Source organism: Myotis yumanensis, unplaced genomic scaffold (assembly GCF_028538775.1).
Source record: "Myotis yumanensis isolate MYYU_CA2020_CCGP unplaced genomic scaffold, mMyoYum1.0.hap1 SCAF_9, whole genome shotgun sequence".
NCBI classification, from domain to species: Eukaryota; Metazoa; Chordata; class Mammalia; order Chiroptera; family Vespertilionidae; genus Myotis; species Myotis yumanensis.
This window is the reverse complement of record NW_027223760.1, coordinates 79,517,830-79,541,724: the sequence shown is the minus strand read 5'-3', so window position 1 is coordinate 79,541,724 and position 23,895 is coordinate 79,517,830. Positions and strand designations below refer to the sequence as shown.

The window sequence follows — 23,895 nt, the reverse complement described above, 5'->3', positions numbered from 1 at the left end:
TGGAGGACCTGATGCTGGAAGAACGGGGGTGCAGACATTCTACCCACCAGATGTCCCCTCAGAACAGCCACTATGGGATCAAACCGCAGTCACAGCATGTAACTGAGGGCTGTGGTTTCTGCACCACTGGGGCGTTCGCGGTGCTGTCTCACACCGACTGGGCCCTGACCACACACAGAACGCTCCTGGTGTCCCTGGGCTCTCTGTCCCTCTCTGAGGAACGTTTCTGCACGGGGCTACGTTCTGTAGACAACTGAAGCTATGACAGCTTTCCTGGGTGGAGAAATGAATCCTACCTCCACAGCGCCCAGAGCTGGGAACCTGAGGGCTTTATGGAGAAGCTTCCGGAACATGTGAACTCCCCTGGCAGGCGGCTCAGCTGGTTGGGCAAGGGGGACACTTCCACTCCTCCGGCCTCTGCCTTCTGCCCGCAAATGACAGTTCTGATGGGATGGTCTGGGCGGTCCCCTCAGCTCCGACATCCTGGGATCCTGTCCATGCCACTCAAATGCATCTCCATCGCTTCACCCCCTTGGTATGCAGTGCAATTTAGGCCCAGAGTCAGCGCTCAACCGTCACACAGGCTAAGTTAAATGGAGTCCAAATCATGGGAAACATTCTGGAAGTGTGTACTGCAACCACAGAGTCAGTGCTCATGTATGTACACGTGTGTATGCTCAGAAACACCATCACCAACCGCAGGTACAAGCATCCTGAGGTTCTTCACACGCATCTACGTGACAATTATCTACCTCCGATTTCCTTCTGAAAAACTCCCAAATCTATTAACTTCTAACTCCACTGAGTGAACCACAGCTCCTGGGTGCAAGTACCAAGTTCAGTGGGTCCAGTCCAGCTCGCTGGTGAAGTGCACACACTTTATCTCACCCATGAAGCCCCCAGAAGACTTAGCAATTAATTCCCTGCTCCGCCTGCAGAACGGCTAGACTAAGAGCCAGACATCAAAGCTGAAAGTCTGGGAGAAACATCTGGCAGCAGCAGGCATGAAAGATTGGCAGGCATTTGTCCTAGACAATTTGGCAAGCGGGGTGAGCGGGGGACTCCTTTTTAACATCCACTAATGGCGACAAATCAATCTCAAGTTGGGCTCCTCAAGAGAGAAGGAGGAGGAAGTTATCAATGGTGATGATGATGATATAAAATATCAATGGCCACAGCAGCAGCAAATTAGCAGCAGGAGGAATAGAATTCGCCACCATTGCTCTGGTGCTTACCATATACATAATCCCTTCTAGCTCATACATTATCTCACTTAATTCTCATGAAGTAGGTATCAGTGACACCTCCCACCCCCATGCTATAAAGAAACCGAGACTTGGCAATAACCCGCAGAGGAAGTCCCACAGCTAGGAGACCGAAGAGTGGCCTCACCCCCGTCTGTGCAGCCTCAGAGCCCGGGTTCTAGAGGACGGAGATGGACGCGGTCAGCTTTGATGGACGGCTGAGTCATGGCCTGCAGAGGCCAGGGAGCCTGGAGGGGGTGGGGTGGGAGTGGCACAGGCAATGGCCATGAGTTGGGCAGGTCGAGGGTTGGGTGGGCCAGTGCTCTGCCCTCTGGCCCTTCGGGGGAGGGTGACCTCCAGCTGGAGGCCACGGCCAAGCTATTGTTTGCAGCTTTGCAGGAAGCGGGTTGAAAGGGCCGTTGAAAAATGATCTTACTAAATCAAGCTGTACCAATATTTTTATTTCCTTTCATGCAATGCCCTGTTTGAAAGGCATTAGGTGGGCCTGTTTATAAAGCCTGGGAACGAAGTCTGTGTGACTTCAGTTCAGGAAAACAAAAGCGTCCTGCCCTGAAAGCAGAGAGGGCAGCTTTTTTCTCAGAGCAGGTCCTTGTTCTCGGCACCTGAGGGATGTTTGACAAAAGCCCTTCGGATCCCAAAGGCATCCTCAGAGGATGCCACGGGTCCTGACATTTATGTGCACTAAACCACCTTCTTGTGGGTCTAAAAGTTTAACAAGAAATTGGTAGACAGACTTAGGATGATTAGCTGTAGGGTTTATAGCTTATTGTTAAAATATTTTTATTGATTTCAGGGAGGAAGGGAGCGGGAGAGAGAGAGATAGAAACATCAATGATGAGAGAGTCATGGATCAGCTGCCTCCTGCACGCTCCCTCCTGGGGATCGAGCCCGCAGCCTGGGCATGTGCCCTGATCAAGAAGTGAAGAGTGACCTCCTGGTTCCTAGGTGGGGGTCTGGGCGGGGCCCGAGAATCTGCATTTCTAACTGCTTCCGAGGCTGCTGGTCTGCAGGCCAGGCTCCGGTAGCAACGCTCTTGGAGTCACCAAGAGCGTTTCCTGGTGGGTCCCCCACTTGTCCAGGTGGATAAGCACCTATAAGTCCTGAGGCTCCTATAAACTGGTGCAAATCAGGTCTGTGCCAGGTCATCTTCCACCTGCCACTCACATGCAGCTGGCCACCATGCGCATGACCACTGGCTGCCTCTGGACTTCTCTGAGGTGTCTGCTACCTGCCTGGCACGCAGAGCGCGCCACAGAGGCCAGCAGTGCGAGCGGCTGAACTGACGCACACACAACACAAAAGAAGGAAGAAGGAAGCGGGCCCGTGCCCATTCAGACCGTCTTGGAAAGCTGTCTGCCGGTCACGTATGGAGACAGGGAACAGTCCAAAGCCACGGCCAGACCTGGCGAGGAAGAGGGAGGAGGGGGAGGAGGAAGGAGAAGGCACAGGAGCAGCAGCTAACTTTGGGGGGGATCAGCCAGGGGGGATCATGTCGACTGTCTACTTAGTCTTTTCAAGACCTCTGTGGGCTGGGGATTACAAGGATTTCCACTCTACAGACTGGGAAACCGAAGCACAGAGAGGATTAGCAACCCCGAAATAACACAGTGAGGAAGGAGCCTGTCTGAGCCACACTGTACACCCCGCCCCACACAGCCCCCTTCTCTGCCGGACCCCGCAGCCCTTGGCTCCCCAGACGGGCTTCTCTGTGCGGCCCCCCAGATCGGATAGTAACACAGCTCCAAAGACCTGGCCGATGTTTTCCTGCCGGTGTTTTCCGGCCTCTGCGTGTTTACCAGCTTGGTCTGTTGTTGTGTTTTTTTGTTTTTAATCAGAAGTAAAACCAGGAAGTGCAGTGACTACTGAGAAGAGACTTGTTTTAGGAGAGGTAACTTTTTCAAAGTTTCAAGCCCATCCAGAGAGGCTTCATGCACTCCTGGACCTAGTGCGCCTTATGGCTGGGTGCACATTAAGAATTCATATGTAATTAAGAATTAATACGGCCTGAGTGCCTTGGCAGCTAGAAAGCCCTTCCGCTACACTCGCTCATCCGGGTGTCCTGCCGCCTCTGAGCTCGGCAGGCAGCGCGCTCCTTGCTTTACCCAGAATGGAAACGAGGCTGAGGGACGTGAGATTCAGAGCCTGAGCCCAGGTCCCCCACCCTCGCCCTCACATCACGGCTTGATGCCTAAAAACTTAATCTGCTTCAGTGTCAACCTGCCATCCAACCACTAATCCAAACAATTCTATGAATAAAATATCACTTCAGTGCTTATCTCTCTAACCACTTTAAAAAATAATTTTATTGATTTCAAAGGGGAAGGAAGAGGGAGAGAGAGGTAGAAACATCAATGATGGAGAGAATCATTGATCGGCTGCTTCCCGCACACCCACCACTGGGGATCAAGCCTGCATGGGCCCTGACTGGGAATCGAACCGTGACCTCCTGGTTCATAGGTCGACGTCAACCACCGAGCCACGCTGGCTGGGCTCTAACCACTTTCTCTTCTGTTGACATTATTTATTCTAATTAACACCTGTAATCACATAGTTAGGAAGAGGCCTAAGCTCCCGAGGGGAGCAGCTGGGTGTGCGTCTGGGGTCTGTGAGTGGCACTGGAGGGCCTGACCCCCTTGGCACCTGCCCAGCCTGCTTTTGGGAGCCCCACCCCCCTCGCACACAGACCTCAAACCCCCAATCGGCCAAGGGTCCCAGCTGTGTCTTGACAAACCTAAAAGCCGAGGTACACGGGTATCTCTTCCAGGGCACAGTGCAAACCTTGGTTTGAGGCAGGGAGGGGGTTCCCCATTCCTTAGAAGTAGCCCAAAAAGGGCCCCGAACTCATGAACTGGTCTAGGAATTAGAAAAAGCATCAACTTTCAAAATGAAACCACGGGATTCAATTCCTTCCTCCGCCACTTAGCTCGTCGCCTCGCTGGGCCTCGGTTTTATCATCCACTAGCCCAGAGGATGACACACAGCAGAGATGCAGGCGAGTGGCTGTCACGGACCCTGGCACTCGGGTGGGGTCCAGAGCACGGCGGCTGCCCCAGAGCACGGCCCACGCGGGAGCCTCTGCCCTCACACAGCCCCGAAGGCGCGGTCTGCACGTGTTAGCAGCATGGGAGCAACATGGGGGCTTTGACTACAATTTTTCGGGGTGCACTGACTTAGGATCCAAGTAACAGCCCAGCCTTGCAGCCAACTCCCTCTCCGATGACAGGGAGTTGCATGTTTGTTTGTTTTTGGTGTGGGTGTGGGGTAGGAAGAACAAAACATTTACCTTTTCCAGGGCCTCTCTGTCAAGGAGTTCTTGCACAGCGAGAAGCTTGATGCTGTAAGAAAATTAAAACCACACTTCATGTCAGCAGGCATCAGGCAGGTCACAGGGCAAAAGGCTGAAATTTCAGCCGCATTTCTACGTCCCCTCCCCTCGTACGGCGGCCTTGGGTTTGAACTGAAATGACCATTACAGAGCTGTTAAGAATGTTTCTAAAAAACGTCCATCCGGGGGACACATACGCAGTGGAATATCGTTCAGCTTTACAAAGACGGCAACACTGGCCCTCGCAGGGTTGGCTCAGTGGATAGAGCGTCGGCCCATGGACTGAGAGTCCCGGGTTCGATGCCAGTCAAGGGCACATACCTCGGTGGCAGGCTCCATCCCAGCCCCAGTCTGGCCACGTGTGGGAGGCAACCACTCGATGTGTCTCTCTCACATCGATGTTTCTCTTTCTCTGTCTCTCCCCCTCCCTTCCACTCTCTCTCAAAATCAGTGGGAAAATACGCTCGGGTGAGGATTAACAGAAAAAAAAACACCCCAAAAACAAAAACAGGAAGGACACTCTGGCCTGTGCTACATGGATGAACCTTGAGGACATTATGAGGTGAAATAAGCTACATAGACACAAAAGACAAATCCGAGCCACATGCGGCTCTTTGGTCCCTTGAGTGTGGCTCTTCCTAAGCCTTAGGAGTACCCTAATTAAGTTAATAACAATGTACCTACCTATATAGTTTAAGTTTAAAAAGTTTGGCTCTCAAAAGAAATTTCAATCGTTGCACTGTTGATATTTGGCTCTGTTGACTAATGAGGTTGCCGACCACTGGCCTAGAGTGGCCTCACAGAGACAGAAAGTGGAGAGGTTCCCAGGCCCTGGGCAGGGGTGGGAGTTAGTGGTTCATGGGGACTGAGTCTGGGTTTGAGATGAGGACACAGCCCTGAAGATGGATGGTGTGATGAGAGCGCAACAAAGCGAGTGTTCTTCATGCCACTGAGCTGTACACGTATTCGGTGCAAGTTAGAGTGAAGTTTATGTCATATACACTTCACCAAAAAAAATTCTGAAAGGAACTGACAGCCGCTCCTTGTGAGGAAACTGAATCAAGTCGGAGGCCATGATCAATGGCCATCTTCCCCGACGGCCCTCGGAGGATGACAAGAAAGCGCGAGACCACTGCTTACGGAGGCCTGCTCAAGGGCCCACTGGCTCAATGCGCCTGGATCGAGCCCCACTGTGCGGGGGTAACCGGGGTACACGCTGACTCTGACTTGCTCCCCGCCCATGAGGCGCTCACGGCCCCTTGGAGGCCATAGTCAGACCAGAATATGGTGGCGTACAGTGTACCAAGGGGATGGCCGAGGCTCAGAGAGAAGCCGGCCCAGCAGAGGTCAGGGAAGGCTTCCTAGTGGAGGGGCCGGTAAGCTTTGCCGGGGGAGGGGCCGGGGACGAAGGCGCCCCACAGAGGGCCAACCAGGCACAGGCGCCAAGGGGAGAGAGAGGGCAGGGGGAACACAGCCCACCCGTTTCCAGTCCAGGGGCCAGAGCCCAGGCCGCAGGCAGCACCTTGGTGAGAGACTTCGGAAGTGAAGGGAGGTTTACCGGGGAGGTACTTCCCCTTCTGTGACGAGTGGCTTCTGCAGTGGTCAGAGTCACGGTGAGCAGGCAGCCACGGTGGGCTCATCGCCCCAGGGAGGAAGCTGCAAGCTCGGCAGGGTGCTGAGGGAGGGGTCAGCTGTTGATGGTGTCACCAGCTCCCTCTTCACCCTGCTAATCTGCTTATGGTTGCTGGTCCCTGTGCCCCAACCCCCCTCCCCCCCAACGGGCTCTCTGCACAGGCTCTCTGCAGCAGAAAGAAAGGAGCCTCTCCTGGACCCCGTGCCTCCCTCCCAAGGGGTTCTATCCACAATAAGGTTCACCCTAATTGACAGGACTCTGCACAATGATCTCTGCACAACTCAGCAAGCACCGGCCAAGCAAATGCAATGAGTTACTTAAGAGCAACTCCAGGAAGTGCAATGCAAGTTTCAAAGTCACCACCACCACCAGCAGAAACAATTCACAGACCTCAGGGCTCGTGGCAGGGCACTCCCTCTGCTCCTGCTCGGTCACACTGACCCCCTCCACCCCCCCCTCAGCCATGCTTGCTTCGTCTTTCTCCCTCCTCGCAGCAGCTGTCCGGATGGGTCCTGTTACATGATATCCTGACGTTATTTCTTACCCAGTTGGAGACTATCCGAGCAGGGCGTCTTTATTTCACGTCTCTGGTACCAGATTCTTCCAGCACATCGGATCCCCCCTGGGAGGGAGTTCACACGTGAAGGAGCAGCAAACCCATTTACCAAACACGCCATTCGACACCTCTAACGCCCCGCCCTGGAAGGGAAGCTCATCTCTCATTTCAATCCGGCTCCTCCTCTCCTTCCTCCCTCCTCTCGCTACCTCCACAAATACACCGAGTCCTACTAAGTGTCAGAAATGGTGCCGGGCGCCAGGGGGCCAAGATGAACACAGCATGGTCCCGGCTCCCACAGGGCTCCCAGAGCCGGGACGCTGCCTGGGCCCAGGCCCGGGAGGCCTGTCTCCCTGACATCCTCCGGGTCCCCACGTGGACCAGCAGAGCTGGGAGACACCGGGCATGTCAGCCGGTGGCCTGGGCTTGGCCGGCGCGCTCTGAGAACAGCCCAGCTCCTGCATGGCGCTGCAATGCCTTTGTCTGCGCTGGACTTTGAGAAGAGAGGCAAATCCCACAAAGCGGTGATTTACTTAGAAAAATGGCAAAGGCAGGGCCAGTCCTGAAGTCAGGACGGGCATCGCTTAGAACGACCTAGAAGGCGTGCAGTCACGGCTGCTAGACAAGCCACAGGAGGGAAGGCGCCGAGGGCAGAGGTCTTGCTCAGCGGGCGGCATCTGCCACCGGGAGGTCTACACAGAATGAGAAGTGGCGACGGGGAGCGGGCCAGGCAGGCCCCGACCCGACGGCAGGAGGAAACGCCGCAAGGCCGAAGACGCAGGCGACAAAGGGGGCTCCGGGGGGCAGGCTGAATGAACCTCAGTGGCCCTGACCAGGCAGGCAGAGGTAGCCCTGTGAGTACTGCAAACACGTCTGCAGGGTGACACGCCCCCCTGCACCCATGCTCTCCGAGTCAGGATCAATCTCTAGCTCCCTTGTCTGGCACTTTGAGTGTCACTGATTTACAAAGTGATTTGACAGTAATTGCACAAACAATGCAATGTGAAGCCGTCCAGTCACCGCACAGATAAAATACTAGTATGTAAGGGTATGTACCAGGCACAAGTGGGCGCTGGGGATTCAGTGGGAGCAAACCCAGCCTCAGCCAGCTGAGGGAGCTCCAGGAGGCGGAGGCGGGCGCTGTGAGCTTCTGCACCGAGTGGAGAGGCTCCCTGGAAAGGGGCTTCAGGGGACAGGAATGGGGGTGCAGGCGCAGGGTGGGCGGGAGGAAGAGCAGGAGCTGTTCTCAGCAAGCGGCTTGTGCAGCAGATGGAAAGGCTGGCTCCTCCTCTCCCTGCAGGCTCTTCATTGTCCACGTGGGAAAAGCACCCCAAAGAGAACCCGTTTCCGAGTCAGGTCCTGCTCCTCCAGGCCCCAGTACGCCGGCCTCCAGGCTCCTGAGTCCCTGGCAGGCGCCCCAGCTCCCGGCTCCCAGGGAGACCCTCTGTGTGGGACCAGGACAGCCCCTTCTGGAAATCTTTTCAAGCACAAACCACTGGCCAGAGGTGACAACCAGTGCTAACAGGAAACAGCAGAAGATGGTCAGACCCCCTGTGGGAAGCGGCCAGTGGAAGTGAGCCTGGCTCCCGCTGGAGGCTGAGGACACTTTCCCACATTCACACCCTTTGTCAGCAGCACACTCCTCACCCGGTGCCACTTTTTAAAAAATATATCTTTATTGATTTCAGAGAGGGAGAGAGAGATAGAAATATCCATGATGAGAGAAAATCATTGCCGGCTGCCTCCTGCACGCCCCTACTGGGGATCGAGCCCACAACCTGGGCATGTGCCCTGCCCAGAATCAAACCCTCACCTCCTGGTTCATGAGCTGACGCTCAACCACTGAGCCACGCTGGCTTTCACTGACTCCTCTTTGGCTACTCCGGGGCTTTCTTGGGGGAAGTGGAAGAAGCCAACAGGTCAAATGAGATTTTGCGTCTACTGCAGGGACAGTGTCGCCTCCTTCACCTGGTCGCAGGTGAAGACTGTGGCTGACCCCATCCGCTCTGCACCTCCACTTGCCCCTGGTCCTCCCGTAGGAAGGTGCTTGGAGCCCTGGGGGATGCGATCTTCCAGAGGTGACCTTGTCTTTTCTTCCTGTCTTCCCTTTCCACTCACCAGGCTTCCTTCCAACAGCCTAATCTTTTGCATTATGTAAAAATTCTTTATGAGCATCAAATCCTGGGAGAATGAAAGTAAGCAACACACGTTTTGTTTTGTTTGTTTGTTTTTATGCACGCTGACCAGCTATCAAGTCAATAATTAAGGGTTTGGGGTTGCAGTTTTTTGTTTTTTTGCTCCCCGTATTTTTGTATTTTGGGATTCACAGGGGACTCCTGGTCAACTGTTTTTTTCCCCTATAAATGTCCACAAGTTTAGGATTTGCCATCTAGTTGCTCTTTTTGCTCCCAATATTGTAATCGTGAACATTTTCAAACCTCCAGGAAAATGTAGAGAACGATACCGGGAACAGCTCCCCACCTACCCCCCACATGCCGCCATTGTTGGCATCGCACCCCATTTGCCATAACACACCCGGCCGCCTAGCCACTCGCCAGCCCAGCATCTTCTGGACGCGCTGCAAAGCAAGCTGCAGCCCCAAAACCCGGTTTCCGATGAGACTTCACACAAAGGCAGGCCTCAAAGCACTGCCTCTGATTTTTCAACTGAACCACATCCTGCAGATTCCCGACCCCATCGTGAAACTCGCCCTCAGCACTACTTAAAACCTACCCTCCCGCCCCCCCTAAATGCTTCTCCGCCAGGGCTTTCTCTCAGGCACCCCCTTAAGCTCTCACTTACCGAAGCCCCTCTAACCTGGATGGAATCACCAGTCTCCCCTCCTCCTGCTCCCCTCTCCTCCTCTCCTCCTCTCCCACCCTCTCATGTTTCCTAAGCCGGTCAAGCCGCCATTAAGTGCATATTCCTAAAGCTCAGCTTCACGTGATCCCGGAGACCTGGCCCTGCCTGGGCCCCTCCCGCCCATCACCCAACTTTCTGTAACAAGGAGAGTCACAGAAGCCCAGCAAGGCTCCTTCCTGCTGCTCAGCTGCTCATGGCCACCGTCTAAAGAACTTATTTATTTTCGTTTTCTAAGGAAGAGGAAGAGCGATTGATTGAACGTGCGAGACAAAAAGTCCCTGCTCTCAGGACATACTGAAAATTAGAAAGTTACCTCGCACGGTGCACGGCCCCCACTCAGTGCTCCAGCCCGAATTCCTCATCTGGCTTTGGATGCCGACCTTTCACCTCTTGTGAGGCTGCCCTTCCTCTCCGGCCAGAAGAAATGCACCTCTGGGTTTTGTCAGAGGCGGCGGCCTCATTAATCAGCAGAAAGCAAACATTCACCCCGGCTTGTAATACAGAGCAGCAGTGAGGTTCTCCGGGCTGGGAGCAGTTTAAAGCCCCAAGCCAGAGGGCACATTTCACAGGAATCTCTCCTTTACGTTATTATAAGAAGGTCTTTACAGAGCGCCCGCCACTGCGGAAAATTTAGAACACACACACACACACACACACACACACACACACAGAAATGAAAGAAACATTAGCACAATCTTGCTGCCTAGAAATACCATTAACATTTTGATATCTATCCTTTTAGACTCTATAAAAATAAATATATCCATTTTATAAAACTGAATTCATATTGTACATGCTCTATTATTTTTAACTGCCATTAAATTATAAATTATTGTCATTATTGGCACGATTCCATCTCATTAAGTATTTTTATGTAATTGAATGGAGATACATATGTAGATAAAAGCATCGCTATATGCTAGAATAATCTGTCGGACATTAAGGCTGTTTGAAATTTTTCACTGTTCTAATGATCACTTTAGTGCAGCGGTTCTCAACCTGTGGGTCGAGACCCTTTGGGGGTCGAACGACCCTTTCACAGGGGTTGCCTAAGACCATCAGAAAACACATATATAATTAGATATTGCTTTTGTGATTAACCACTATGCTTTAATTATGTTCAATTTGTAACAATGAAAATACATCCTGCATATCAGATATTTACATTACGATTCATAACAGTAGCAAAATTACAGTTATGAAGTAGCAACAAAAATAATTTTATGGTTGGGCGTCACCACAACATAAGGAACTGTATTAAAGGGTCGCAGCATTAGGAAGGTTGAGAACCACTGCTTTAGTGGAAAACTCTGCATATTCTACTTTTCGAATACCTTTAATTGTCTCAAACAATGAATTTCCAGGCAGCCACGGCAATGTGCGTTTTAAAGATTTTAAGGAACTTTTGCAAAATTGCTTTGTAGAAGTGGACTTCCACCAGCCGTTGTACACTATGACCGGCTCCCTTGCCCTGCACGCCGCCCTGCTGGGGATCGAGCTGCGTAATTTTTGTTAATCCTCCCTAACCCAAAGGGTGGAAAGGTATTATTATGCTGTTTAAATTTACATGTACTTGACCACTAGAGAAACTGGAGTTTTATTGGCCAATTTCAATCCTTTCATCAGAGCGGGTGAGTGGTGGGGAGGGAAGTGGCCTGGGGTGGGGCAGTCAGTGACCAACAGGACCTCTGCAACGTAGCTGACATTCTGCAACCATGCTACTCACTCCTCTCCTTCGTCCCCCCCGCCCCTTTTTTGGTTAATCCTCATCAGAGGATGTTTTTCACTGATTTTTGGAGAGAGTGGAAGAAGGGAGGGACAGAGAGAGAGAGAGAGAGAGAGAGAGAGAGAGAGAGAGAGAGAAAGCTAGAGAATGAGAAAGAGAGAGAGAGAAACATTGACGTGAGAGAGACACATCGATTGGTTGTCTCCCCCATGTGCCCCAGACGGGCCGGGGATCAAACCTGCAATCTAGGTACATGCCCTTGACCAGGAATCAAACCCTTGACCCTTTAGTGCGTGGGCTGCGCTCTAACCACCGAGAATACTGGCAGGGCCCTCTCCTTGGTTAATTGGATAGAATTCACTGGAAACACTAGATCAGTATGTATGGGAATTTTACATTATCGCACGGTCTTGATAAATAACAATTATCAATATTTTGCCCCAAAAAGTTTTGCGTAGGGGCCCGCCAGCTGGAAGAAGTATGATTAGAGGCTACTCACCGGAGAGAAAAATTAAAAACAACCAAGCGTGTCTGGAAGCTTTACCAGTTGGCTCAAATCATTTGGGGCCCCAGAGCCAGAGCCGAGTTTCCATCTTCCCTGTGGTCTGGGCAGCACGGGAAGGCTCACCTGCACAGGTACACGAACTGCAAAGGAATCCCGGTCGATCGGCTGCGGGGCTGCGGTCTGCAGGGAGGCCCAGAGGTTCTCCCCGAGGGCAGAAGGACCAGCATCAGGGCACAGTGCCAGCCCTGGGTCCCCAGGACAGGACGTCCAGATCCTCGATCAGACCTCTCCTGTGGCCCAGCCACCCACAGCCCAGGATCTGTTCTGCTCAGCAGCACAGAACAGACAAACACGGACCCGGGCGGCAAGGCCCCTGAGCGCCGTGAGTACGGCTCTCAGAAGGTGAGTGAGGTCCCACTGCGGGACAAACGGGCACCGCTCTGTGCCCAGAGCCTGGCTATCTGGGCTTCCCCCCCTCAGGCTTCTGAGTCAGCTCCAGACATGGGGGACCTGGCTGGTCTCTGGATGTCTGTCTGTCCCACGAATTCCCAGGGGGAGAAACCCTGGCCTCTGCAGCATGCACGCTGGCTGCTGTGTGCACACCGCGAGCTGCAGCGCGGGGCCAAGCTCCCAACAAGCAGCAGCAACCGCTGCCGCCACCACGCTTTGATCTCCGGGGCACCCAAGGGGCACGAGGGCTCGGTGACCCGGGCGGTGGCGGGTGGGCCGCGGCTGGTTTTTGTTAAGCGGCAGCATCTCGGTCTTCAAAGCCAGAGGTCCCCCGACGCCACTGCTATGAGTTCCAGCTGCTGTGTGCGAAACCTTACCCTCCGCCTGCAAGCCAGGCCCCTCCGCTCCTTCCCCGGCTTCTCTTCAATTTAAGACACTGACTCAGGGCGACCCAGGAGGCCCCTGCCTTCCCAGTCCCCGCCCCCAGCCTCCCCAGCACAAGCTGCCTGGGAACCTCCTGCGCGGAGTCAGGTCGGGAAGCTGCCTGGGACCCGGCAGAAACTGCTGGCCTGTAATTTGGGAGGTGCCCCTGCGAGACGGGACCTCTAACTCTGCCAGCCCAGCTCTCCACGCTCAGGGCTCCAGGTGACAACCGCCAAGGCCCTTCGGGGAAGCAGGCGGGAGGCAAGGACGCGGCTGCCCGGGGTTCTCGTGTTCGTGTCCCATAACCATCTGCCTGTGTTTTGGACTGAGGACAGTGGCTCTGGTCGGGGGTCAGTGAGCATTACCTGGGTGGCCCACCCCCGAGCTTTCTCCTGAGGCAGGGCTGCCACGGGCCTGAGAACTGGCATTTCCAACATGTTCCCAGGACAGAAGAGGTGGCCAGCCCGGGAACCGCACTCTGCGACCACCGACGGAGGGTGTGACCGCTAACTAAGGTGCGGCGTCCATGAAGACTGCCACACGGCCACCTTCACGTGGGACACGTTGGGGAATTCCTCGAGCAGACCTGCAGATCAGGGCTCGGTGGGGAGACTCTGGAGGCTTGGTGGGGATGCAAGGTGACAGTACCACTTGCCTTTCCCAAACTGGACATCGATTCCTGCGGAAACTGTGCCAAAGGTCAAGTGTCACCAACCGAGAGGCCTCAGCCCAGCTGACCCCGAGCCACGTGCCCATCTCCTTCTGACACGTCTGTGCCATGCTCGCACATCCCTCCCGCTCGGCGGAGTTCCTCTCTCTCCAGGACCCGAGGCCAAGTCCACTCTTAAAGACATCCCGTCCCTCTCCCCGCCCCGCTGACACTGCTCTCACTGCTCTTCCCAGGCCCATCCTGCCCGACCTCCAGCCATTCACACTGGTGCTGGGGCCTGGCCGGTTTGGCTCCGTGGACAGAACGTTGGCCTGTGGATGGAGGGGTCCCGGGTTCGTTTCTGGTCAAGGGCACGCACCCCGGTTGCAGACTTTAGAGGGAACCAATCGATGTGTCTCTCTCACATCCACGTTTTTCTCTCTCTGTCTCTCCCTTTCCCTTCCACTCTCTCTAAAAATCAATGGAAACATATTCTCGGTGAGGATACACACACACACACACACACACACACAAGTAAACTGGTGCTGGGCCTACTGCCCCCTTGGGCTCTTCTCCTGAACCTCTAGATCAGTGGTTCTCAACCTTCTGGCCCTTTAAATACAGTTCCTCATGTTGTGACCCAACCATAAAATTATTTTCGTTGCTACTTCATAACTGTAATGTTGCTACTTTATGAATCGTCATGTAAATATCTGATATGCCGGATGGTCTTAGGCGACCCCTGTGAAAGGGTCGTTCGACCGCCAAAGGGGTCGCGACCCACAGGTTGAGAACCGCTGCTCTAGATGGTGTCCCCCCCTAAAATCCACATGTGGAAGTCCTAACCCCCCAGAACCTCCAAGTGTGACTGTAATCGAGACCTGGTAATTGAGTTAAAGGTAATTAACTTAAAATAGGGCCAATGAGGGGGCCTTGTAAGGGGCGATCAGGACACGGACGTGCCCAGGAGAAGACCATGTGAAGACACAGGGACAAGATGGCCTCCTGCAAACCAAGGACGGAGGCCCCAGGACAAACCCACCCTGCAGACCCCTTGCTCTCAGACTCCCGGTCCCCAAACTGCGAGAAGATACACTTCTGTTGTGTGGCCGCCCTTTCCACGAACTGCAAATGGGGCTAAAACTCCTATTAGTCGTGATGATGGAAGGGAAGCCATGTGACCAGAGTTCAGACCGTCCGGGGCCTAACCAGCCCTTCCCCATGGCCACAGCCACCCGAGTCCCAGAAGAGGCACCCTAGGCCAGGGGCACGTTACCTCCTGGGCAGGCTCCGCCCACAAACCACACGCCCACACAACCCCCTGGCCTGCGGTTTTCGGTGGTGACTCAGCCTCCCCGGAAACCCAGTGGCAGGAAAGCATCAGAAATCCTCACTGAGCTGCCTGACAACCACCCCCAACAGGAGGAAAGAACCCCCCGCCCCCCTCGCCCCCCCCAGCATCCGGACAGACATCGCTGATCGATAACGACATGCACATGCCCAGCTCAGAGTTGGCCTTAAAATCCCTCTCGGGCTCCGAGCAGCTCCGCTCCCACCAAGGAACCAGAGCTGGCGATGAGGAGGAAACCCGCCTTGCTAGCCTGGACCTAGGGAGCAGCCCACATTTTTTTTGCAGAATGAGATGGTTTAACAACTAAATGAGTTAGATTTCTAAGGGACAGCTCTACAGTAAAATGAGGAAGTGGCCTTGGGGTCAAACAGACAGGGATCAAAGCCAACGGACCTTGAGCGAGCTAGAGCAAACACTTAGGATGTGCCTCCCGGTTTTAACATTCGTTACCTAATGCAATCCACACGGCCCCATGCAGCAGGTCCTGTCAGCACCCCACTCTACAGACGGGGACACTGAGGCACAGCGTGGCTGTCCAATCTGCCCGTCCTATGCCTGGGCTTGGGTGCAGGAGCTCCAGCTCCGTGCCCTCACCTCTCAGGAGGGGTTCCCAAGCGTCGGGGTGTGTCTGGGTGCCTGGGGGGCTTTTGAAAACAGAGATGGCCCCTCTCCAGGTCCTCACGCCGGAGCTCCTGGGCTCAGCCTGAGAATCTGCACTTCTTTTTCCATTTTTGTTCCTCTTTACTTGAGGATATTTTTCCATTGATTTTCTTTTTTTTTTAAAGAGAGAGTGGAAGGGGTGAAGGGAGAGACACACAAAGAGAAACACCGATGTGAGAGAGGCACATCAATTGGTTGCCTCCTGCATGTGCCCCAACCGGAGCCAGGGGTCGAGCCTGCAACCAAGAACTGTGCCCTGGACTAGAATCAAACCAGAGACCCTTCAGTCCATGGGGGGGAGCTCTATCCACTGAGCCAAATCGACCAGGGCGAGCATCTGCGTTTCTAGCACGCTCCCAGGTGCTGCTGCTGGTCCGGGGACCACACTTGGAGAACTGCTTCCCTAAGGAAGGAAAAACGCTTCGAGGATAAGCTCACTCAGCCATGTGGGAAACACCTACCTGGGAACGTGCTTAACACTGGCCCTGGCACAGCGTAGGGGCCACAAGGGCCCGGCAGGTGGTCTGCCTGCCTGTTTCTAAAACTCTACCATGTCATCCCCTAGACTAGAGCCTGGGCAGCCGCCGCTGACCACTCAATTCCAGGGAAAGAGCACACCCCATGCCGGGGCCCAGCCTCAGAGCGTGAAACCTGCTGCTCCCATTCATCAGCGCAGATAAAACCTCAGCGGAGCCAACATGCGTGGACGTCAAAGCCGAGGGCCTGAAATCTATCACCAGCCAAATGCCGAGAGCTACACACGCTGCATTTGTGTTTCTAAATACTAACATCCGAATTCTGCAAACTCTGCTTGTACTTTAGAAGGGCTGCTAGGGCCCTCGCTGGTTTGGCTCAGTGGATAGAGTGTCGGCCCACAGACTGAAGGGTTCTGGGGTTCAATTCCGGTCAAGGGCATGTACCTCAGTGGCCAGCTCGATCCCCAGTCCCGCTCCAGGCGTGTGCAGGAGGCAACCAATCGGTGTTTCTCTCTGTCTCTCCCCCTCCCTTCCACTCTCTCTAAAAATCAATGGAAAAATATCCTCAGGTGAGGATTAACCAAAATAAAGACGTAAATAAAAATTAAAGGGCTGCTAGGAAGAGAGTGAGAGAAGGATACAGGTCCACTCCACCTGGGGCATAATGCTTTCCCAGTCTGAGAACCTGTCAGTCTGGCGGGCCCTTCTGCCCCTGGCCAGGGTGAGCAAGCCCCATCCGCCCCCACGCAGCCACACAGGGAACCCCCTCGCTGCCACCCCAGCCCGGGGCCTCTCTGAACTGGAGTAACCCGGTCCCGCTGGCCCAGGCCCAGCCAACAGCGCATTCGGGTCACTAGGACTCACACTTTATAAAGAGGAACACGCTGATGAGATCAAAATGCAAACTGCTGAGTGCAGAGCAGGCTCGCCATTCCTGGAGGGCGTGTGGCGCTGCCTGTCCTGCCCAGCCGTGGCCGAGGGCCCTGTGTGGACAAGGGCGAGATGCTCCCTGTCCGGGTTCAAGTCCTGCATGGAGATTCCGGGTGGGCGGCTGGAACCCGGAAGGTGATGTCTCCCCAGGTTCCCTGATACGACAACAGAGACACGCACACGGCACTTACAGCATAGCCGACGGAACTTTCCCGCAGAGACAACACAGGATCGAACGCAGAACACTCTTATTTCAGATCTCAAAACGGAAACTGGAGTCGCAGGCCAGGGCCTGGAGCGGAGGTCACAGGTCACCCAGTGTCAGGGCAGGGCCCTCCCACACCGTCTCCCACAGACCTTGCCCGGGCCCTCGCTTTCCAGATGAAGAGCTGCTCTGGGCACAGCAACCCCAGCTGGGGACACTGAGACACTGCTCTCCGTCTTGGGAGAGCGGCCTGCCTGTGGTCTGGGCCTGAATGCAGGGGTGGAGAGTGAGCTGCACGCAGACACTGACTCTCTGGCTGCTGAACCCCTGGAAGGGTTCAAGCAGGCGGCCTAACCTGGCTGGGCTGTGAAGTGGACAACCAGGTCCAGAGTTCTGACCCAACGCGTCCTGTTCAGAATGCGTCTTCCCTTCACCCCTGGTCATCTGCCTGGCAGAGGTCCCCTCATTCCGCGTCTTTCCACTCAGAGACCCCCCCTGGGAGAGTCCCCTGACGCCGGGGCAGAGGAAGGCGTTCTCTTGCGTTTCCTCGGCCCCTGCTCATGCTACAGTCCTGACCACGTGGGCACGGGACTTGCTTTCTCCTCCGCTGGAATCTGAGCTTCAGGACCCGGCACCCAGCAGAGCCTCGATTAACTTCTGCCGAAGGAACGGGACCGCTACCTCCCTTGCAGCTATAGGTGCGAAAAACAACACACTGAAAGTAGCCTGTCTCGGAAAAGCCCTATGGGAGTGTGAAGAGCTACTATCGATAATTTATGAAGGTTGAAAGCTTTTTCTTTAATAGCAGAAGAATGCTCTAAAGACCCTACAGCAGTGGTTCTCAACCTTGGCTGCACATTAGAATCACCTGGGAATCCTTTTAAAATCCTGATTTCAGAAATGGATTTTAAAAAGATTCCCAGGTGATTCTAATGTGCAGCCAAGGTTGAGAACCACTGCCCTACAGGGATCCCAGGAGCCCAAACAGCATCCGGGCATCTTCCCGGGCTGACTCCACGAGGCGCCAGGGAGTCAGCTGCTGGACCTGCCCTCGCCTATACCAACGCCCTGGGCACGCCCGGTGACGGGGCGCTTGCACTGTGAGGGGTGCAAGCTGAGAGGTGCTGTGAAGGGTGAAACCCGCCCTGGATTTCGAAGAATACCCAAAAAAGAACGTAACACGTTTCATTAGTAATTTCTATATTGATGATGTGCATAAAATGGTGAATCTTAGTATTTTGGATCGATTGGGTTAAGTAAACGATATTAAAATGAGCCCCAGCTGGTTTGGCTCTGTGGCTAGAGCGTCAGCCTGTGGACTGAAGGGTCCCAGGTTCGATTCCGGTCAAAGGCACATGCCCGGGTTGTGGGCTCGATCCCCAGTGGGGAGCATGCAGGAGGCAGCAGTCCATGATTCTCTCTCATCAATGATGTTTCTCTCTCCCTCTCCCTTCTGCTCTGATATCAACAAACATATATTTTAAAAAAATGAATGCCAAGGTCTGCTCATTTCTTGGGATCTGGTTTTTTTCTTTTTAAAAGTTAAATGTATTGGGGTGACATTGGTTAACGAGGTTATGTAAGTTTCAGGTGCACAGCTCTGCGATCCATCCTCTGAATATGGCATTGTTTGCTCGCCACCCGGAGTCCAGTCGCTTCCTGTCACCAGGTATTTGGTCCCCTTCCCCCTCTTCTTCCCTCTGGTAACCACCATACTGCTGTCTGTGTCTACAAGTGTGTTTTGTTCATTCATTTGTTGCTGTCTGTTTTCTATCCCACACATGAGTGAAATCATATGGTTCTTGACTTTTCCCATCTGACTTATTTTTGCTTAGCATGACATAGTCTTAAGATGCATCCATGTTGTCGCAAATGGTGGTACTCCATCCTTTCTTATGACTGAGCACGTTCCATTGTATATATTTAGCACATCTTCTTTATCCAGTCGCCCATCAAAGGACACTTGGGTTGTTTCCACGTCTTGGGATTCTTCCCATGAAATCCTACTCCATTGTCTGTGACTCTGTCCAGGGATTTAGCCCGGTTCCCACCCACCCAGCCTTCGAGCAGGCGCCTGGTGCCAGGAAACCCTCTGTGGGCGGGTGGGGGCGGCGGGCCGTCTTGGGAGAGCAGCCTGCCTATCGTCTGGGCCTGAATGCACACAGGGCCAGCGTGTGAACGCGGGGCACCGTGGCCTCGATTCCGCTCTCCTGGCAACAGGAGCTCATTGTGCTGGCGGATTCCTGCCCTTATTTAGGTCAGTGGCCCCATTACCCCGGTGCCCGAGAGAGAAAGTGCCATGGGTTCTATCTTTTCGGCTCTTTGCTACCCTGTCCCCTCTTTGCAGAAAACACCCCTTCACGGAGGCACTGAAACTTTACACTTGGCAGCCAGAGAGTCAGTGTCTGCGTGCAGCTCACTCCCCACCCCGACCGGGCGGCCTACGCACATAGGGAATGTGTTCCCATTTTCAAAAGTTAGATACATAATTCAAAACCGACACCACCTCACGCGGGGTGGGAATCACATTCCCTGCTTCCCATCGGCAGTGCAGCTTTCCAGTTCCCACCCGAGACAAAGGCTGCCACCTGCCCCTCGCGCTGGGGCTGGGCCGTGAAAGGAGAAACCCTGTGCACATCCCCGCAGCTGGGCTCCCTGACAGCCCAGGACGTTGGTACCAGGTGAGCCAGGCCTGCTGTCCCTCCTGCGCTGGGATGCAGCCTGTGATGGGTTAGGTTCCACGGCTTGAGTCCCGGCTGATTCACTCTGGGATCAGACGCAAACTCTGTAATTCAGTTTTCTGTGCTTCTCAGGATGGACACGAAATTATTCAGATTCATTTAAAGAAAAGAGAAAGAAGGAGGAATACACACACCTACAGATGAACATCATCCGTGCCCCGGAAATCAGAGACAAGGGAAAGTGTCAGCTACCCCAGAGAGGACAGAATTCCCTGCCCGTTCGTCTGCTCTTGCCACCTCCCCCCGCTGCTCAGAAATGCCGAGGGCTGAGTTTCCCCTCAATTCACGTGTCACGAGGAGTTAGCTGCATCTGCGTGTGTACTTTCTTCCTCTTTAAAAATAATCTGTGGTTTGTGTGTTTTTACATAATACAGATTAGCTGGCTGCTGAGGCGTCATTGCTCGCACACTGTCAGTCCCTGCGTTTAAAAATAAACATCACATCTGCAATGCAAAGCTCCCGCCTGCTTCTGGAGATGGGAAGGCAGTGCCCAGGCCCCCGGGGCTGTGCGGAGCTAGCACAGGTGAGGCCCTCTAACCGCAGGATTGCGACACCTGGGGGAGTCTCGGTGCCCCCAGCCTGGTTCTCCCACAGCTGCCCGGGCATCCTTCTCCAGGGCACGGGGCAGGGGTCACGACAGCCTCAGGACCCCGAACCAGAAGAGGCTGCGCCCTCTGGCTACACACTGTCACCAGGAGAAGCTCCCCCCAACTAACAGAAAAGAGCAACCTTGCCCAGCAGGTGTGGCTCAGTGGTTGAGCATCAACTATGATCCAGGAGGTCCTGGTTTGATTCCCAGTCAGGGCACATGTCTGGATTGCGGGCTTGATCTAGGGAGGGGGTGTTCGGGAGGTAGCCGATCAATGATTCTCTCTCATCACTGATGTTTCTCTCTCTCTCCCTCTCCCCCTTCCTCTCTGAAATCAATACAAATATATTTAAAAAAAAAAAAAAAAAAAGAGCAACCTTGAGTCCCACGGTGAAGACACAGAATGAAGCGTGGGTGGTCCGTGCCTGCGTGGCCATTGGGATGGACAGGGCCTCGGGGTCTGGTTTCATCAGCGGGCCCAGGTCCCACCTCCTTGGATGGCGCCCTCGGTCCAGGGAACTGGAGGCATCACTGACCATCCCCAGCTGAGAGTCTTCCCGAGTGTGGGCCGAGGGTCTCACTGTGGGAAGCGAGTGGCCGTCAGCCTCTCCGACGCCACCCTGGGTCTCGGCCATGACGGAGGACTCAGCAGGCCGGCGGCAGCTGCTTCCAAACTAGCCCAGTGCCCCGTCCCCATCTCCCTGTGCCGCACGCTCTCCCACCCTCTGCCACGCTCACCTATGCAGCTGGGCCAGAAAGGCTTTGCCCACAGCCAGGGGTCGGGGGTGGAACCTCAATTTCAGTTCTGAAGTAATGCCATCCCAGTGGCTGAGCCCGGGCCCAGGTCCCGGTCCTCTCCACTCATCCTGCGGGTCCCAGCACAGGCTTAATGTTAGGACCCCTCCCCAAGCAGCCCCAGGTGACCACGGGCACTTCATTACCGACACCCATGTGGTCCTTCCAGCCTCACCCGAGGTTAGACCTCCTGGTCAAGTTTCTGAGTCAAAGCGAATGGGGAACCTGTTTCAAGTTCAAACCCTCCGAGCGTTTTTCTGGGGAAGAGGTCAATGACCGGCAGTGACTTCAGGGAGGAGGCTGGCAGGACACCAGAATGAGGAAGCCGGCCTCTGGGTGTGGTGGGTGGAAGTCACGCTCAGCCAGCAGGTCCAGCGCCAGAAGGCGGAGGCCAGGAAGGATATGTGGTGACGTGGGGGTGGGCTTCTCCTCTCTAAAAATAATCCGATGGAGTGCCAGGCATCACCCCCCGCCCCCCATGCTCTCAGAGCGGTTGTTTCACATCTGTGCTGGGATCAGGGCTAGTTCGTGTGCCAGGCTCCCTACAGGTATCGGACCGCAGAAGCAAACTGAACCCTCAGGCACGAGGAAGCAGGTGGAAGGCGCCCTAAGTTCTCACAAGTCCTTGCAGGCCAACCCGGGGGCTGGGTCCTGCTCCCAGGTCCCCCCACGTGGGGCTGGGGCTGAAGAATGAATGGGACACACGGCCTTTGGAAAGCCAAGCAGGAGCCATTGCTTGGTCAGGCGCACGCTGATTCTTGTCTCATGGCGTCACAGGACTTGAGGGTGGAGAGAGATCCGGGGCCAAGCCATGAGTCGCTGAGCTGGACACAGAGGGTGGTGCTGGCTGCACATTTTCCATCCGCCCCAGGAGCCCTGCCTGCATTTCTCACCTGCATCTCACCCACATCCGAGAGGCTCCTGTTCCTTCCTTAGTTTATAAGTGGGGAAACTGAGGCACAGGGAGCTGATGTGAATCCTGACAGCGAGGGACAGGGTGCAGGATTTGAACCAAGTCCACTTGAGGACCTCTGCTCCGAGCCTCAGTGAGTTAAACAGCCTCAGGAAGAAAGGTGAGCCATTCATTCCCGGAAGCCCGGCCTCGCCGTCAGCTGGGGTAGCAGGAGGGTGAGCATCTCCTTCTCTCGCCGAAGCGCGGAGCCCACTGGAGCCCCACCCACCTCAGGGACTCAACAAACACCGACCGACAGCAAGATCCTTACGTTCCAAAGCAGATAACACAGCCGGGAACTTCAAAAACATTGAGCAAAACCAGTGTCCGCTGATGACATAGAGAAGTGCAACTCGAGGCCATGGTCACTGCACATTCAACACCACCAGCATTGGGATTTCAAGACTAAAGGAACCATTCACTGATGTTTTTCAAGGAGTTGGCATTTTAAAAAAATCCCTACTTTTCAACCAGACAAGTGTTCCATCCTTCAGAATTCAGATTCTCTCACTTTGAAATTCCACAGGTGGGGTGGGCCGATCAGTACATAGATTTTTGAGGACCACACAGTGCCAAGCACCGGGCTAGGCCCCTCCCCCTCAGCCCCTGGCTGTCTCCGCTGCATCTCACATCCCTTGGGGACTGATAGGATGGAAACGGCCTGACACCTACGCATATCAACCCCAGAGGTTGGAGGAGGGCAGCGTACCGCCAGGGCACCGGTTACCGTATCAGCCAGCCCAGGGTTCCCACACCATCTGTCCACCTGAGGCCACTGAATGACACTCTGTCTGCCACGCATTCAATGGAAAGTTTCTAAACGCGGAAATCAGCATTTGCTAACAAGTTGTTATAAAGCATTTCCAAATATGAAATTACAGAAACACCTGACAACATGGAACATGCAAAATAAAACATCGGAAGTTACCAATGGGCCGTCTGGGCATTCATCTCCTCATTTTCCAAACATATTTAAAAATAAATATGTGTAATTAGCCAGTTACATATTTCAAAGCTCGGTGTGTGTGTGTGTGTGTGTGTGTGTGTGTGTGTGTGTTTAGTGCAAACCACTCATTTCAGCCAAGGAAAAATACGGCCTTAACTCTCACCACCAGTTGACTGCAGATCTCACCTGAGGGAGGGAAGGGCCCGGTTGAAGTTTTGCATTTTATTTATTTATTTTTTTAAAAAATATGTTTTTATTGATTTTAGACAGAAGGGAGAGGGAGAGGGAGAGTGAGAGGCAGAAACATTGAGAGAGAAACATCGATCTGCTGCCTCCTACATGCCCCCTACTGGGAATAGAGCCCACAATCGGGGGTGTGTCCTGACCGGGAATTGAACCAATGGCCTCTTGGTGGATGTGATGACGCTCAATCCATTGAGCCGCACCACCCAGGCATGTTTTGGTTTTTATTGACGCTGATCACTGGCCACAGCCTGTGGCATCACCAGGCGCTCCCTCCCTCCCACAGGACTGGAGGACAGCTGCCCAGCCTCCCCATCTCAGCTGCAGTCACAACGCTGCCAGCTGCAATGTCCTACCTGTCAGCAGCGTTAGGGGAATCGAAGGCCATTACCACACCCCCTAGGCTGACCCCAATGCCGTGCCGGCAGGTGCCACACACACGGAAGGACCGATAAGATGACACCCTTATGACTGACGTGGGGAGAACAGAAAATGCCTCTTCCTGCTCACTCCCGGCCTCATCATCCAACACAATCGTTATTGCCCGAATGATTATCAAGAAGCTCTCCGCATCCTGTAGTAAAAATAACAGGGCTTATTTAGAAAACGGAGA

General features: G+C 54.3%; 1 protein-coding gene across 2 annotated transcripts in view; it reads right to left on the bottom strand.

Moving 5' to 3' along the window:
* EEPD1 (endonuclease/exonuclease/phosphatase family domain containing 1) overlaps positions 1–23,895 on the bottom strand; it is a 73,113-nt gene that overhangs the window by 22,073 nt on the left and 27,145 nt on the right. For both annotated transcript variants that reach the window (XM_070424785.1, XM_070424784.1), the window contains exon 3: positions 4,549–4,600. In XM_070424785.1, the coding sequence (XP_070280886.1) occupies positions 4,549–4,600 (52 nt within the window). The remainder of the gene's footprint in view (positions 1–4,548; positions 4,601–23,895) is intronic.